This window comes from Colius striatus, chromosome 1 (genome assembly GCF_028858725.1).
Source record: "Colius striatus isolate bColStr4 chromosome 1, bColStr4.1.hap1, whole genome shotgun sequence".
Taxonomy (NCBI): domain Eukaryota; kingdom Metazoa; phylum Chordata; class Aves; order Coliiformes; family Coliidae; genus Colius; species Colius striatus.
This window is the reverse complement of record NC_084759.1, coordinates 203,085,687-203,102,738: the sequence shown is the minus strand read 5'-3', so window position 1 is coordinate 203,102,738 and position 17,052 is coordinate 203,085,687. Positions and strand designations below refer to the sequence as shown.

Sequence of the window (17,052 nt, the reverse complement as noted above, 5' to 3'; positions counted from 1 at the left end):
GCAGGGGGGTTGGACTGGATGATCTTTCGAGGTCCCTTCCAACCCTTAAGATTCTGTGATCCTGTGATATCAAACCTCTGCCACTCACTCTTAAAAGCACTCAAACTACCCAAGCTACAACCACCGAGCACTGCTCTGTGAATAGAGCTCCAGTCCCAGACACTAGACAGCAACGAAATGCTGTCCAGCCCTATGAGCCCTGTCTCCTCAGGAGCCAGAGGACAAAGCCACACTGAATGAGAACATTGCTCAAAAGTCACTCCAAAACTTGCTGTCTCAGTTCTGAGCTTGTAATGATCCACCCTGTGTCTTGATAAAAGTTGAAAGATGCTGCTTGACTCACTGAAGAGCTGAAGTTGGTGCTTCCTGGGGTAGCCATCATACAGGAACACACGGACAGCCTGTGGCCAGCTGGTCAACATAACACACAAAAGCTCCTTGCTGAAAAGAGTGATATATTTCTATCTGGCAGGCTATGGAAGTATAAAGTATATCCCAGCAGGCTGGCTGCCCTGCCAAATAGATGGGAAGTGGACAGAGACACAGGAACAAGTGGGTAGAAGCCTCATGAGGGAAAGTCATGGGGACAGAGGTGTTCATTAAAGTATGATTAGCACATCAGGTAGCAGCAAGGGAGGGTAAGTGCCTGATGTCATATGGGTGAGTGGTGATCTCTAGGGGCCCATGTGGTGAGTTTGTCTTTCTGGTGCAAGTGTATCTGGAGTCAGCAAAGTGTCTAGGGTTGCAGTGGACTGGGCTGTGGACAGAGCTGACTATCAAGGACAGGACATCCCTCCACCTGATGGCCAGTTAAACCTTTTCCAGGCTGTCTTACGTTAGAAATAAGGATTCCAGCAGCCTTAAGAATCAGATCCTGCTGCTTTTGCACAAGGTGGATCCCCACACTCAAATGAGAAAGCACAAAAAGTCCAGTTTTGGATGCTACTAACAGGAAAATTGCCCCTAAGATCAATTCTTTGCAGGTCAGGACATTAAGATGGGGCATTAAAACTTGATTTTAACAACTGCTAAGTATCTGTAGGAGTGCATTAGCTGATGTTTGCTAGCACAAGGTATGGGAGCCTGGAAGCAAAGAAAACCAGGTCAAGGACAGTGACTTGTTTTTAATGAAAATCTGCACGCTCAAGGATGACTTAGATTTCCATCCACAAAATTTCCATTGACAAACACAAAAACATGACTTTCCACATGGGTGAGAGCAGCAAATTAAAAGAAGGATTTTCTAGTCGTTTCTCATTTCTATTTGCAGTCTGCCTTTAGAAAAGTAGTTTCAGAGTATGCAGAATAAAAGGTTCCCAATTCTCTCCCTCAAACAGAGCACACATGAGCTTTCTGAAATATCTGCATGCCCAAAGATCAAATACAATTGCAATCAATAGTGCTGTATTTGACAGTCAGCCATTTCCAATAACCAAGAGAAAATTGTTTTCACTTGAAAAGGAGCGACAGAATTCAGTACCAAGGGTGAGACTCACTGCAGTTCACTTCAGTACTCAGAAAGTCAAGGCAACCAATTAGCCAATGGAGAAAACTGTCTTAAGAGAACTGCTTGTTGACATCCATCTTGAAGTGGGAAGAACTGCTCTTTGGAAGGACTCTGGAGAGAGCTTAGGTAAAACAGCCCCCCTTTCAGATAGACAATGGCTGTTGAAATACATCCCAGGTGCAGTGCCCACTACATACAGACATAAATGGGTAATTTTTGACATTGGAAAGGGAATTTGAGTATTTTTTTAGATGCAGTTTTCTTAAGTGTTGTTTAAAAGAGAATGGAATCATATATTGTAGAAATGCCCTGGATCTTGATATGAATCACAGACCTTTTAGTATTTTGTCCCAATCACTCTCCTGCTTACAAATATGTCACAGAATCACAGAATCTTAAGGATTGGAAGGGACCTCAAAAGACCATCCAGTCCAACCCCCCTCCCAGAGCAGGACCACCTAGAGTAGGTCACACAGGAACTCGCCCAGCTGGGTTTGGAATGTCTCCAGATGTCCCTGATATTTTGTTTGCACCTTTTTGTGCCCTCACCAGGTTTTCCTGCACTAGAGTGACAGGCTCAATATTAACAGCAGTAATACTCCTGTATTTAGAAAGTCAGGAATTGAGTAACTCAATAATAGCCAAGCTTACAGAAACAGCCTATCATAACACTCGGAACTTCATTGAATCAACACGGCATTTTTCATCAAAATCTGTATGGCTGCTTGGAGAAAGACAATAGAAATGAGCCATTCAGGTGAGTATTTCATTCCTGAAGTTGCTACAGAATGAGTCAAATCATTCAATGAAGCAAAACCATGATTAGAAAAGCAAAACTCTCACAATAGGAAAAGAAATCTTTTGTTCTCTTTGTTTTTCCACCACCACCCTAGCCAGTTCCATTTTTAAAGCTTCTCAAATAAAAGAACACACATTGAAGACTTACTTTGCTTTAAGTGTTTCCTCTTGGAAATTCCACTGAGGGTCTTCCACTAGCTGCAGCTCTCGTAAAACACTCCCTGGCTTGTAAGCTGCATTGATCACCATGCTGAGAACCTATTGAGAGACAAAACCGACAACTGATGTGTTTAAAAGTAGTCTTTGACCACATTAAACATGATCCCAGCTGCTGCAAAGGCAGTAGTAGCTTATAGATGCCAATTCAGGCCCAAGGCTACGCAAAGTTAAGTGCTAGGTGCAATGAGAAGAGGTCCCAGATTGGATCAACGTGCCAAACACACTGTAGATAACACATCAGCCTGATATGGTGACGGCAGGAGATGATGCTAGCTAACCCCTAGATCCTCCTCTGCTAACCAGTTTGAGACAGACCCTCTCACCCAAAGCAGATTTCATTTGCTACATCCACACTGTCTCAATTTAATAAAAAACATAAAGTACTTCTGATGGCTCAAGCAGGTAAAGTTGTGTGTGCCATTATACATTGAACACTAAAGGGGAAATTCACATCTTTGAGGTCAGCAATACGCTCAAGGGTCTGAGTGCTGCGTGCTTTGACTGTATTAACAGAATATTAATGAAACCAACACAAAAAGAGTTTGCAGGAGGTGTGACTGAAACAGTGTGTGTCCACTCTGTACAACAAAACACATGTGCCAATCCATTTAATCCAAAGTCCTGAGAATAAAAACGATTCCTACTATGGTTCAGGGAATCTAAGCTTTAATAGTCTACACTTGGCCTAAGGAGATGAATACAAGAAAAACAAATCTCTTAACAGCCCCAGACTGTGCATTTGAATGCTCTGCATTGTATGCACATGAATGACCCCACAGTGAGTCTGGATTGATTTGGATATCATTTAGCTCTTTACCTAACACTATTCTTTGGGAACTTGCAAATGATTTGAGTATGCTGGGTATCAAGCTTTTCCCAGCACCCCAAACACGGTTCTTCAGAAATTACAAACTAACTAGGTCACGTTGCAAAGAGCAACGTTTATGTTTGAGGGTTTTAGCACTTTGAAAACCTTGAGGGAGTCACTTAATGCTGCACAATACCATGCAGAATGGCAGTGGTTTGAGTTGCTTGGCTAGGTGACTTATTAGGAGCAAAATTTGGTTTATCATTGGCTTTTAGAAACACTACTCAAACCACTCTTCAAAACAGTGAGATTAGAGACTCCTGAAGCAATGCCTGATAACAGCACCAAGGTCTTGCATGGCTCTGAGCATCTCTACATCTCAGAGCAGTCTATGAGGAAGGGCAGGAGCACACTCACATAGAGGAAACTACAACACAGATATACACACAGCTCTCCAGCTGGTTCCCATTTCATCACACAAGCCACTAGTTACGAAGCTATCCTGACTGCCAACAGAACAAATGAAAACTTCTGAGTGAACCCATCCAGTCACTCACCCTCATCTTTTCTTGCCTGCCTTTTGCTGGACAAACTGATGTGCCTCTGACACAGACACTGAGACCCAAGGTAAGGAAAATGAGCACAAAAAGAAAACTCAGTCCTGCAAATAACAGTGTGGCCATGTCTGGGCATTGTCCCAAACACCTAATCAAATCCAGCCCTGCAAAGACACCCACAATACCAATACTCTCCTCAAAGCTGGCTTGTCATCAGGAGGACTCTGTAAACTTCTAAACTTAGTTTAAAAAAAAACCAGTGCTCTGCAAGAACAATCATTTCCCTTTAAGGGAAGAAAAAAAGAGAAGTTTTATAAACCTCTGGCTTTTACTCTTCTTGTATCTGAAATAAGTCACAGGGTTTGGCATTTTCCCCTACAGCAGAAGCCCATCACAATGTTAACAGTGTTACCTTTAACAACATTACTGCTTCATATTGCACATTATTAAACACTGGAGAGAAACAAGAACACTCTTTCTTGTGGAAAAATTAACTGTGATTAAAGTCAAAAGAGTGAAGAAATATAGATCAGTTCCAAAGCTTACAGTGTCCAGCTTTCTCTGGAGATGGAAAGTTACTTCATCCACACCAGCCTGGTCAAATTTTGGACCCGATTCACTGAAATCCCTTTGGCTGGAGTGTGACCAGACTGAGATTTTGATGGTTTATTTTCAGCCTCCTCCATCAGAAATGCTTTGGGTGCAGCCAGTGGTGCCTTGGAGAAGTGGAGTGGATTAGACAACACCAGCCTTTGCTGCTATGCAAAGGACAGGTAGTTTCTGTACCTTTTTATTTTCATATCTTTGAACCTTGGATTTTCAGAGTCAAGCAGACTGGAGTCACATCAGTGAGCATGATCACACAGCACCACACAAACCTCTACTCAATCTCATAAGCACCTGACAGCTATAGAGTTCCCCTCTTCATAGACTTTCATGTGCACAGGGGCCTTTTTCTGAGCATGTCTCAATATGCCTGATGCCACTGGGCAGTTTAGCACCTCTCTTCCCACCATAGCTTTTTGGTATGCACACATTTCCCGTCTCTCCACCCCTCTTCATTCATAGTCCCAACCCTGGATGAAGCTTTCTCAGGAGATATCACTGTCGAGGTGCATTTCAAAATGCCATCACACCTCTTCTCCTGTTCAAGAGCCTGACGATGAGCATCCTTATGAGGACAGACTCCGCTTCCCTCCTCTGAGATAAAAGCCCACATCTACCTAACAGGCAAGATCCTAGCTCCCAGGCTAGCCTCAAGCACGACAGCAATCAGTTATTTTACTTGAACTAATGACATGTCTGTGGGACACAGAGAGAAAGGTAAAAAAAAAGAGCTCTTTGGGGTTCTTTCATTTAGATCAAGAAGCTAAAAGTGAGCTTTTGTCACAGTCAAGGTTGGAGCACTGAAGCATTGCCACACTTATGACAGTCCATAACATTTGATTTCTGGATCCTGAATGGGAAGAGCTACTACAGATGAGCTGAAGTCCACGAAGCAGTCATGAGGAGGATGTTATTGAACCCTCTTGCAGAAACATAGTTTATATCTTTCCAAACTATGGAAGTTTCTGCCATTCCAAACCGTATTTGATCACTAATGGTAATGCTATGAGCCCAGCTCAGTTATACAGCTGGGGCTCACTACAAGCCATGTCATTTTCTGAGCAATATGATTTGATTATGAGAATTTCTCCTACAAAGTCATACTGTGCTCCAAAAAATTCAAGTTGCAGATTGCAGCAGCCTTCCTTCACAAATGCTAGCTGATTCCTCCTGTTTGCATCAACTGGACACTCCCATTAAAGTCCTTTTCCTTTTTAGATAAAGAGCTAAGTGTCTTCAAAATAGCAAGACCAGTAAGCATTGTGGCTAATGAATCTCTACAGCATATTTCCCTATGATATTGTGGGCTGTAGATCATCTGAAATCTTAGAAAGACACCTCATTTTGGTTTACAACGTTGCTATGATAAGGTGTTGGCATAGATGGAACAACTGTTCAGAAGCACTTTTAGGATACTCTGAACCAAAAACTAAATCTGAAGCTGTGTTTATTTTATTTTAACTTCAAGTTAGTGTTTATTACATATTTCAGCTACTATACAATCACTGTTTTTCAGCCCAGAAGCAGTTGTTGGATGGCAATCATTTATGTCTCCACTGTACTTGGCTCCAAGTTTCAACTTTTCCAAACAAGCATCTCAGGAAGGAGATAAGCTTTGCAACTGATGTTAAACAACAGGCATTAACACCTCACTTGCCTCTTGGGGTGAAAGAAACCAGAATAAACCGCTGCTCCCAGCAGAAATTTAGTCTGGCACCAAGAATAATGAACAGCTAGGCTGTAAAACTAAGTTTGGCACTAGGATAGCTCAAGAGCTACTTGTCACTCACCTAATGCTTTTCAAGGATGCAAGGATACACACACTCAAACCCAAACAGAATTAAAACCAATGTTTTTAAACATACTACCAAGTGAGTTTCAATTGCTTTCAAGACTTTTGCTGGGCTGCCATTCTGGAAGGCATCTTAGTAGTTTTCTTCCTGCAGAGCTCAGCACCTCTGAACTCAACACCAGGACAAAGCAACTGGAGAGTAATCAGAGGGAGGCAGCAACAATGCAGAACTTGGCAGAAATTGCCAAACCTATCTATGCTGCTTCTCTTCTGACACCCCACATGAAACCAGACCACAGGACTCAAATGGAAGATGCCCCACACTATCTCCTAATCTTGTTTAATACAGAAGCAAGCAGTACTGACCCACAGCTATCTCACCATCAGAGTGTAAACAAGTGCCACCAGTTTGTTGGGAGTTGGATCCAGGATGGTGCTTCCCTGTGTCAGTGATGGCATTAAGGAATGATAAGATACTGAGGCAAAAGAGGGTTGAGAAGCATCAAGAACTACAGCTGTGCTGCATTTTTTGATACAAATCTCATGGCTGAATGTGGAGGAGGCAAAAGACAGGGAGCTATTGCCTCAGTAACTAGCCAGGAGCAAGGTGTCCCATCACCTGGTGCTAGTGGGGAGAAGATATCTGCTCTCTTCTTGTTTTAGGTAATCCAGGCTGGAGAATGGGGCAGAAGTTGATTACTCAGCTGTTTTTAGCCTGGGGCCTCCATCAGTGTCAAACACAGCAGCATCTCTGTCATGGAGACTGCTGCCCATTGTGAACTGACTGGCAACAGGCACAGATTCTTAACCAAAGTGTCTCTAAAGGCAGTGAGTTATGGCTGGAGATCAGGGTGATTTAAAAAGCCCTCACCAGACTGTGACTGACTCTGCTCTTCCTTCATAGCTGTTGTTCTGAGTTGCCTTTCCTGACCTTCTCTATCTGTTGCCAAAGTAAAGCCCATGTATAATTTATCTATTCCAGACAAGTTATGCTGATGCATAATTTACAATGGCCTGCAATCTTCTTATATAGCAAGAGAGATAATTACAATGAATTTGCATTCTTGGGGCCAAATCATCAGGGGGTGTAAAGTGAGCCAAAGGGCACCAAGCTCAGCATCAAGACTGGGTTTGGAGAGCTCTTGTGAACTCTTCAGCTGTGCAAAACCTTATGGCTGTGGACTCAGGATGGAGGAGATACTTCCTGCACTGTTCTCACCACTCAGCTGTGCAGTCTTTGTGGGTGTTCTGGCAGCTGTTATAGATCTTCATGTGAATGCAGGGATGTCATCTTTGCCACTTCTTGCCTCCTCCGTGTGCTGGGTACCTTAACCCCTATCCTGCCCTCTGACCACAGTTCCCTGAGCTGCTGACACCTCTCTCAGAAACAGCTGAAAGGAACCAAGTTTATCTCCCCAGCAGCAACACTCTGAACGTCTTCATCCTTTCCAGAACATGGCCCTGGTCCCCATGGCTAGAATGAGCTTGAATTTATCTGTAAAATTACACTGACCAATGCTGGGTCATTACCATTGTCCTGCTCTTTGGGAAGCCATTCTCCAGAAGCGAGATGCCCATGTCTCATTCTCTCTCCTCCAGGAAGCAATTCTGGAAGGAGGCACAGCAAGTGAAAAAAGGCTTTCTGTAGGAAACTTAGGTTGGTTTCCACAGTTGGCAATTGGTCCCATTCTTGAGGAATTTGAACCAGCTGGTGTTAGTCTACGCAGCCAAGCCCTAAGATACTAAGGGAGGACCTGGCAGAAGCTTTGAATCATAGAATCATAGTTTATGTTTTCAAAATCCAAATTCCAGGAGGAAAGGAGGATGAAACATGAGCATAAATATTGCCTGTGCATGCCTCATGTTTCTCCCATGTTGCTTTTTCATTGCCTGCTTTTCAAGTAGCAGCAGATTGCTAACATACCCCATCAGCAGGCCACTATGGACTTGCTTTCAGATTTAGCAGCTGTCAACTTTTGCTTTGCAATCACTTTATCCTGCTTTCTGCTAAGGGTTATTTTTGACTTGCTTCTTTGAGACCCAAGTGTCCCACCTGTACATGCAGCAGGATTACTGAGGTCTCTTCATGACCCAGCTTTCAGCCATGTGATATACGCAGCAGTGCTGTTGTGTATAAAGCAACTCATGCAGGTGATGAGGAAGTGAATGAGGACACATGAATCACTCTACAGTACAGAGATATTTTCAAAAGTGTGGATGATTTGGGAAGATTATCTCCTTTCAGGTGCTTCTTTTAAGGGCTGGGTTTTATCTACTTTCATACAACTCCAAACATCCTGAACTGAGGGTCTTGCAAAGACAAGTCACAGAATCACAGACTTGTTGGGGTTGGAAATGACCCTCCAGAGCTCATCCAGCCCAACCCCCTGGAAAAGCAGGTTCGCCTTGATCAGAAATGTGTCCACGGGGGTTTGGAAACCTCCCGAGAAGGAGCCTCCACACCCTCCCTGGGAAGCCTGGGTCAGGGCTCCCTCACCTCGGCATCAAACAAGTTTTAACTACTGTTCCAGTGGAACTTCCTGTGTTCCAGCTTGTGCTCATTACCCCTTGTCCTGGCACTGGCCACCAGAGAAAAAAGTGTTGCCCCACCCTCTCGACACACACCCCTTATGATCAGCATTGATAAGGTCCCCTCTCAGTCACCTTTCTTCTCGAGGCTGAACAGCCCCAGGTCCCACAGCTTTTCCTCATGAGAGATGCTCCAGTCCCCTCAGCATCTTGGTAGCCTTACGCTGGAGTCAAAGGTTCCCATGCTTTTCCATCAAGAAAGGCAGAGGCAGCTCAGCTATGCCCCTGCATCCACATCGAGCGGGGTTCACATAGGTTCAGACCTAAAAGCTGGAAGATCTGGGTTTCCAAAAGACCCAAGTCAAACAGAAACAGTGTCCAAGGCACCAATGGCACCCTGCTCATCCAGCAGTACCACCTTCTTGTCTTCCGCCACCTGCAGTCAGCTTTCCTTTCATCTGTATATGGACTGTAACCTTTGGGGGAAATACTGATGCAGTTTTTCAAACAAGCTACCGCTTCTCCAAGCAGCAAGTGCTCAACAAAGCCAGTGCTGTGCCATCCCTGCTGTGTGGCATTAACCCATCCACATCCAGGAAGAGCTGGGCACACCACAGCTTCCACTCAGCACATCACACACTCCCCTGCCTGGCTTTCTGTCCTGTCACTTTGCATCTTGATGGTTTGGGCTCTATCACACTATGGCCACATATACAAAGGTGTCACTCACACTGAACCTGCTGGCCCAACTGCATTGTGGATGCTGAGAAACAGGTTTTGGGGACAGCTCCAGTCAAAACAGGATTTCTCTTGCACACAGTTAGAAGAAGCTCGCTCCCAACCAACAGAACTCCTCATGTTCCAAAAGCATCACCTCTCCCACCAAACCCCACAATGCTTTTACCTACTCCCTGTTCCCAGCTTCCAGTTTTGACTTACGAAAACCACTACAGAGCTCCAGGACAATTTTAGCTGCGTTCTTTTCAAATTATAGGCCTGGAAACCCACGACCCATGCTTTCCCCTGAAATCCCTCCAAAAGATAGCTGAGCCATACCTCTTTGAGGACCAGCACGCACTTGCCAGGCCCGACAGACTGAGGTAGCTCTGCTATTCTGCCTTTGTTTAGATATGGACCTGAGAAGCAGCGGTGGTTGATGTAGAGCTGGGGGCAGCAGTATCTCCCATTGATGGTGCCTGCAAGGAGAAAGTAGCATTGATGTGCATGTAGCACTTTTGTACAATAGATCAAGGGCCCTTCTTCTTCCTCCTAGATGTGGGAAGGAGGGGAGAAGAGTAAAGGAGCCACAAAGAATATTCCCTGAGATAGAAGGTAGAGAAGCCCCTCCTACTTTAATCTAGCCAACATGGGAATAGCAAGTGCTTTTAATAGCAATTGATTTGGCTGTATAACCTACCAAAAGGAGAATTGGGGAAGGATTTCATTCATAATGTGACCCAAGGTTCTTTCATAACAGATGGATGTGAGGATCTCAGTTGCAACTTGCCAGAACAGAAATGTATTAGCTGCCTCTCACAGATATGAAATGGTTCAGGGACAAAATTCATGTGGAGATCTCTATGAACCAAACCAGAGCTCTACTGTCCAACCCAGTAAGCACTGCAGTGCCATTTCCCTAACCCAACATGGGTCTACAAAGCAGTTTTCTTTGGGCTATATACTCTCTGTTCCATTATAGCCCATGGAGAGAAGTGGGTACTTCTAGACGCAGTTGATACACCATCCAGGTGGATTTTCCTGATGAGTCCACACAATTAACTGGATGAATATTGCACTCTCAGAGCCTCCTGCCACTGCCAAAGGGGAGAAAAATCATCCTGAGCAGAAGCAGCAGCCATGTCACACAGTCTTGGCGCTAACACAGGGACCCATTAGGTCCTGGTGTAAGTGGTTTCATTGATGCCAATTAAAAAGTCACATCCATCTCCATCAAACTTCATTGGCCTGGCCCTAACATCATTAGCTGAAATGGGCAAGCTGCAGGGGATTTCAACCCCAGCAAGAAAACGATGTTCACATGTGGAGGACCAGACTCTCACATGCTCTGCATCAGAGACCCCTTACACTGTCAGTGGGCCAACGCCGCCTTACACCCCCTGAGGATGTGGTTCTGTCTCCCAGTGTGTATTAAGACACATTCCCTCCTCTTTTTGGGGGTCATTCACCTCCATAAAGGTAATGTGCCCTTGAAATAAGGATCCTGCTGGTGCCAAACAGCCTTACCTGTTGTGTCTGGCTGAGGAACCGGGCAGTGGTCATGAGGTATTTTCTCAACAGGCACTGCGGATGGTAACCTGTTAAACAGCAATTTGATGTATTTAGTAGTATCAAAACAGGACTAAGGGGCAGAACCAGCCTTCAGACTGCACTGAACGACACACCAGCACTTGTCTGGACCAAGGAACAGAGACATCTCAAATGCAACCCTGTTCTCACATAGTCCCAGGGCCAACATATTGCAGAAGGAGCCAGATCCACCCCACTTCCAGAAATATACTCTGGTCTGTGAGCTTTAACACTTCAGGCTGCAAATATTCATGCTTAAGTCCCTCAAACTATAGTTTCTAAAACCTGTAAGGGCCAGATAAGGAAATGCCCTCCTGGTACATCTCTGTCTTCCATAAGCACCCCTTACTGGCCATCAGGGAGTGGCTACACAGTCCCAGCCAGTAAAACACTGCTATGGCAAAGACCTTCTTAGATGCTCACAAACATTTTAGATTTAAAGGAAGCACCTTGAGGACTCTACTGTAGTATCTGGGCAATAGTTACGCAAAGTCACTCAGCTGCTGTGTACTATCTGCCCTGATGCATAGAATCATAGAATGGTAGGGGTTGGAAGGGACCTTTAGTCCAACTCCTCTGCAGAAGCAGGTCCCACCTAGATCAGGTCGCACAGGAATGTGTCCAGGCGGGTCTTGAAGACCTCCAAGGAAGGAGATTCCACAAGCCCTCTGGGCAGCCTGTGCCAGGGCTCCCTCACCCTCACAGTTAAATAGTTTTTTCTTATGTTTAAGTGGAACTTTTTGTGTTCCAGCTTCATCCCATCACCCCTTGTCCTGTTGCTAGATACTATAGAAAAGAGGGATGTCCCAACCTCCTGACACCCACCCTTTAGATATTTATAAACGTTAATAAGATCTCCCCTCAATCTCCTCTTCTCCAGAATAAACTTTCCCAGTTCCTACAGCCTTTCCTTGTATGAAAGATGTTCGAGTCCCTTGATCATCTGTAAAAGTATCTTAGTACCTTGAAATAAAACTTACTGCTTTTCTGGCTGCACAACGGCAATTCTTCTCTTCCTTCGCACTGCAGAAATGAAACAAGGAAGAAAAAAAAACCCCACAGAGTTTTGTACTCTTCTGTCCTATAAAGTATACCCACAATGCACAGAAAGCTGCACAAATGCACTAACTACAAAATGAAATGGTACTTAATTACCATCGCCATCTTTTCTTGGTGTTTTTTAAGTAAGTCGCTACATCATTAAAACCTCCTTTAAAGATGTAATAATACATTTAATCCTTCCCCTGGATTTCTAATATCATGGTTTATGGGATCAATATATTAAAAAAAATTAAAAACTAAAAGGAACAACACAAATATTTTCCCATACAGAAACACATATGGATAAGATTACATTTTACAAGCCTGATTACCTCCAGCATAATTTATCCCTAGCTATAAATTGCAATAAGGCTGCATAATGTTGCCATAGCACTATTCTCCCAAATTAAGCCCTGGCTGCCTGAGTTTTAACTTAAGCATATTTAACTCTTCAAAAGGGTTGACACATTTTAAACATTCGCCTTTCAGATGTTAATTAATATAAACAGAGAGGCTGATTTTTCATCTGGGTGGCTTGAGATCGGGGTTTGGATAGTTTCTGTGAGGAAGGGGAAAACAGCATCAAGCCACTGAGCGCTTACTGACTTTAAATGTAAAGAGAAACGAAAGAAATTTGTCTTAACATGCACTGGAGGGAGGACAAAGCACTATGGGCTTAATTGTGCTGGGAGAGATCTAAATTAAACACCACGGAAATCTCTCCGCTGATAAGGGCAGGGAAAGAACAAGATAGATCCCCTAGCAAGGGGCAGAAACTCCATCACAGGAGGGCAGCAAACATTTCTCAGTTTAGATGGAGCAGCTCCTCTTTTGGAGAGGAAGCACCTGGATGGCCTCTTTATGTCCTTTCACCCCTACACTTTATGGGAGTTTTTTTTCCAGTCTGAGGTCCTGTGTCCCTAATTCACTCAGCTGCCTGAGTGAACTTGGCTCAGCACAACAAAACCGAAGGTCAACAACCTCCATTAGAAACCCACAACCCACACTGTGCAATCCCAAGGCACGAAACAGTCTTTTCCAGTGCAAATAATCCCGTTTTTAGAGGGACTGCTCACACAGGCACGTTCCAATTGCATAACAGCAGTGCTGCAGAGACTGGTTACTAGTTGGATTTATCACAGTACACTTACAGCCTGGTTACTAGTCTGCTAGTTAGGTCAGTATTTTCAAGAACAGGATTACAGACATAAAACAAACTCCCTGACATATCTGTGGATGCAATATCCATGCTGCTTGAGGTTTCCATGTACTTACAAACAGCTTTGTGTGGTGGAGTTAGGTTATAAGCATTCGCTTCACACCAGCCAACGGGGAAAATGTCCATAGACTCTACATCAACTACATACTCTGGAGAGGGCATCTGTAAACCTATAAACACAAATTTATAATGTAATTTAGACACGGGAATACCAAGCTTAGAGCTATTGGAGCATTTGTCATGAGCCAAGGGAAGCAAATGATGGAACAAGTAAAAATAAATCTGCTTCCCCTACATCAAAAGCAGGCACCATTTCATCTTCAGTTCTGCACAGGCAGCAACGATAAGGCTGTTGCAGTCACAGTGCAACGTGATTCCAGGGCAAATCCATGTTAATAGCACGCTAAAGGTGTGGTGTGAAGCAGTCAGTCAGGTTAAACATGCAGGACTTTCCCCAACAACATGGCCTGATAGACCCTTGGGTTTTATTGTACAAGTAAGTTAGCAGAACTCATTGAGTGCTTGTTCTTCATGATAAGAAGGCTTTAATAAGATGATAGTTAATATGACAGGCCTTTATGCCCTAAGTTCTGCTCTTGAGTTATTGTTATTAAGGGTGGGATATGGCCACTCTTCTTTCTATAAGTGCCACGAATTCTCCTAGGGTTCCTCACTGCCTGTGAAACATGAGCTGATCACCCAGCAGGGGAGAGGCAGCATAAAAACTCCAAGTGGGACACATGCACTAAGACCTCTGGCACAATACTGACTCCAAACCCCACTGAAAATCTCAGCTTAAAGCAAATCTCTTCCAGTTTGATTATTTTGTCTCCTTTAAAAGACACTTTCCTGTCCTGGCATCTGTGGGTTACACTCGAAGCCCACTGAAGCAAACTTTAAAGTTCTGCTGGCTTTGAGTTCTTTTGAAAACAACTCTGGGTCCTGAGTCAAGACACCATTTAATTACTGCAATTCAAGTCAGCACAGCCTGACCACAAGACTCAGCCCCCTCTGCTGCTTCCATCCTAGGACCTATACCTCCAGCAACAGTATGAGATGATCTCCCAATAAAAGAGACCAAAGGATCAGCAGCTTCCCCTGCAATATCCTTGCCTTTGCATCTGTTACAGCATCTTTGCCTCCTGCTTAGCAGCACTGTTTGACTGTGCATAGCTAGATGACTACAGCAAACCCACTAATGAATGTTCATCAAGGGCTTGCAGTGTAATTGAAACAGTAATTGAACTTTGTGATGGGAACTGCATTAAGGCTGAAACGCAGCATTTGGATCAATCTTGTCTCCAGTAATAAACTTCCTGAACAGGCACAGGAAAACATGCTGCTGGAAGAAATGAGTTTAAAAATGAAATGATGATGACTGCATATGTTCATGGTTGCCTTCATGGTACTCCTCCAAGCCCTGTCTCCTGCTCACAGATCATACATTGAAGATACTGTTTCACCAGGATATGGGCAACAGGATGGGATGAAGATAAATGATAGAGGATAGAACCTGCTCATAGGAGCAGCCTCAATGTGAGGTCCCAGCAGCTGGTATTCCCACAAAACCACTTCTCTCCACAAGGAAATACCAAGAGGCCACTGCTCAGTCTGAACCTGACGAAAGCTGCATTCTCCAGTGGCAAAACATTTTCACCTAATGCCACAAACCCAGGCAAAGAACTGATGTGAGAACTCCTGAAGTCAGTGGCAAGACATGCACAAAGTGACCAAGCTATGGATAAAGCCCTAAACGTAACAAGAGACCAATACAATCCTTACTGAAATTTCACCAGATCTGGGAAAATCCACTATTTTCATTACTCTACAGTGTTAATTCTACCCCACTACACAGATCAAATGCACTTTCTTGCTTGTGAATAGTAACAGCTGTGACAAGAACATTTTGGGTTTGACGTTTGCAGCTGCAGCCACCCCGATGAGAAAGGAAAGCACCACAATGCCTCTTCTGCACCACCACCATTCCTCTGGTAAGACATATTCACAGCTACTCTGTCCTTCCTGGCACTGCTTCTTCCCTCTGGCAATCGATAACCCTGCCTTCCACTTCCAACATCTCACTGCTTCGTTTGGCCTCACTCACAGAAATGGAAAACAGCTTGTTTGAGATTCAGCTTTCTTTGCTGAATTTTATGCTGCCGTTTTCCCAGCCTCAGAAGTGTCTGTGAGACTTGAGAGGTTAAATGGAAAAGAACAAGGAAGACTGGAAACAGGGTGAGGAAAACTTCCATCTCTTGCTACAAACCTTACAGGTTGGGCAGAATGCAGCAGCAGCTCTGAAAAAACTATCAAAGGGGAAATGATGGAAAATCTCTCAGGAGAAGTATTAACACAAGAATTTTCGGCAAATTCCGATGCTGTGCGGAGAGTGAACATTATTACTTGTATAAATCCACACCAGAAAGCTACAGCTTTAAAATCTAAAATGAACCAGTAAAAATTAACAATGCAGATGATGAGTAATAAAGTAGCAGAAAGTGATGGGATGTGCACAGCCTCAGATCAGCCCCGCGCTTCTTTTCCACCACGGGGGAACTATACCGCTGCTCATTAAACGCTCGCCCTGAAGTTTACAGAGTTTTGCTACTGTACAAAGTGTGATTTATTAAGCAATGTTCCCTCATGTCTAACTCGACGCTGCTTAACCACTGTGTCCTGTTTTATGGCTGCAGTTTGGGCTGTCAAACAGCGAAACTGGGAGGGCAACAATGAAAGCTTCAGACGCCCTCGTGATAAATGGTGGGACCTGAGGTCGTCAGCGATGGGCTCCCATGGTAATTGGGGAGTCTTGCTGCTACCAGAATATAAATAATCAGTTAGAAACAATAGTGTATTAATGGAGTCAAAAAAACATGCCACAGTTCAAGCCACATTTATTTTACAACTCTGCAAGCAAGGCTGTCTTCTTTTTTTTTTTAAATGCCTAGTTTTAGCCCAGTGCTGTGCACACTGTAGTCATGTATTTCATCAGCAGCAAAGATTTCTTTTTATTTTTGCAGTCTTTTGCATCCTCTCCTTTTACTACAGACCATTCTATTCCTGGTGTTGAGATATAAAACAAGCGTAAAGCGTCTATATATCAGAACTCCAAAGACAAGGAGATGCACACAGGGGTTTTTTTATGACAAGTTGTAAAAAACATCCTTTCAGAAATTAAAGAGTAAAAGGCAGGGAGAAAGTGATGAGGGAGAGGAGTAAGGTGGGAGTGTGTGGCCTTCTCCCTGCCTTTATCCAGGGTCTTGCAGGAGTAATTGTTTTAAAGACCCAAGAAACAGCACTTCCTAATCACTCTAATAGGCAACAGTTTAGTGAATGCTGAGTCTCTTTGAAAGTATTATACAGGGGGGAAAAATGATTCCCAAATCCCAGAAAATCTTCATATAAACATAAAGGTACCTGGCCATTTAAGAAGTGGAACTGTCAAAAGGGGTCAGATCCCTTGACCAGGTGGGTGTGAATTCAACAGCCCTAACGAGAACTGAATTTCAAACATCGATTCCAACTCTTTAACAAAAGATGAAAACAACAAACCCCATCATTGCACACAGCCCTACCAAAACTGAGGATGCACAGTCATTATCTGCACTGCACATTAAAGATAACCACAGAGGAGAAAACATCCCTGAGATGACAGCTGTGTGTTGGGGA

At 43.9% G+C, this 17,052-nt stretch overlaps 1 protein-coding gene across 1 annotated transcript in view; it reads right to left on the bottom strand.

Moving 5' to 3' along the window:
• SFMBT2 (Scm like with four mbt domains 2) overlaps positions 1-17,052 on the bottom strand; it is a 104,264-nt gene that overhangs the window by 13,915 nt on the left and 73,297 nt on the right. Inside the window, exons 11-15 of the mRNA XM_061989471.1 lie at positions 13,440-13,553; positions 12,104-12,146; positions 11,061-11,131; positions 9,873-10,012; positions 2,454-2,563 (exon numbers count right to left, since the gene is read on the bottom strand). Of these exons, the coding sequence (XP_061845455.1) occupies positions 2,454-2,563; positions 9,873-10,012; positions 11,061-11,131; positions 12,104-12,146; positions 13,440-13,553 (478 nt within the window). The remainder of the gene's footprint in view (positions 1-2,453; positions 2,564-9,872; positions 10,013-11,060; positions 11,132-12,103; positions 12,147-13,439; positions 13,554-17,052) is intronic.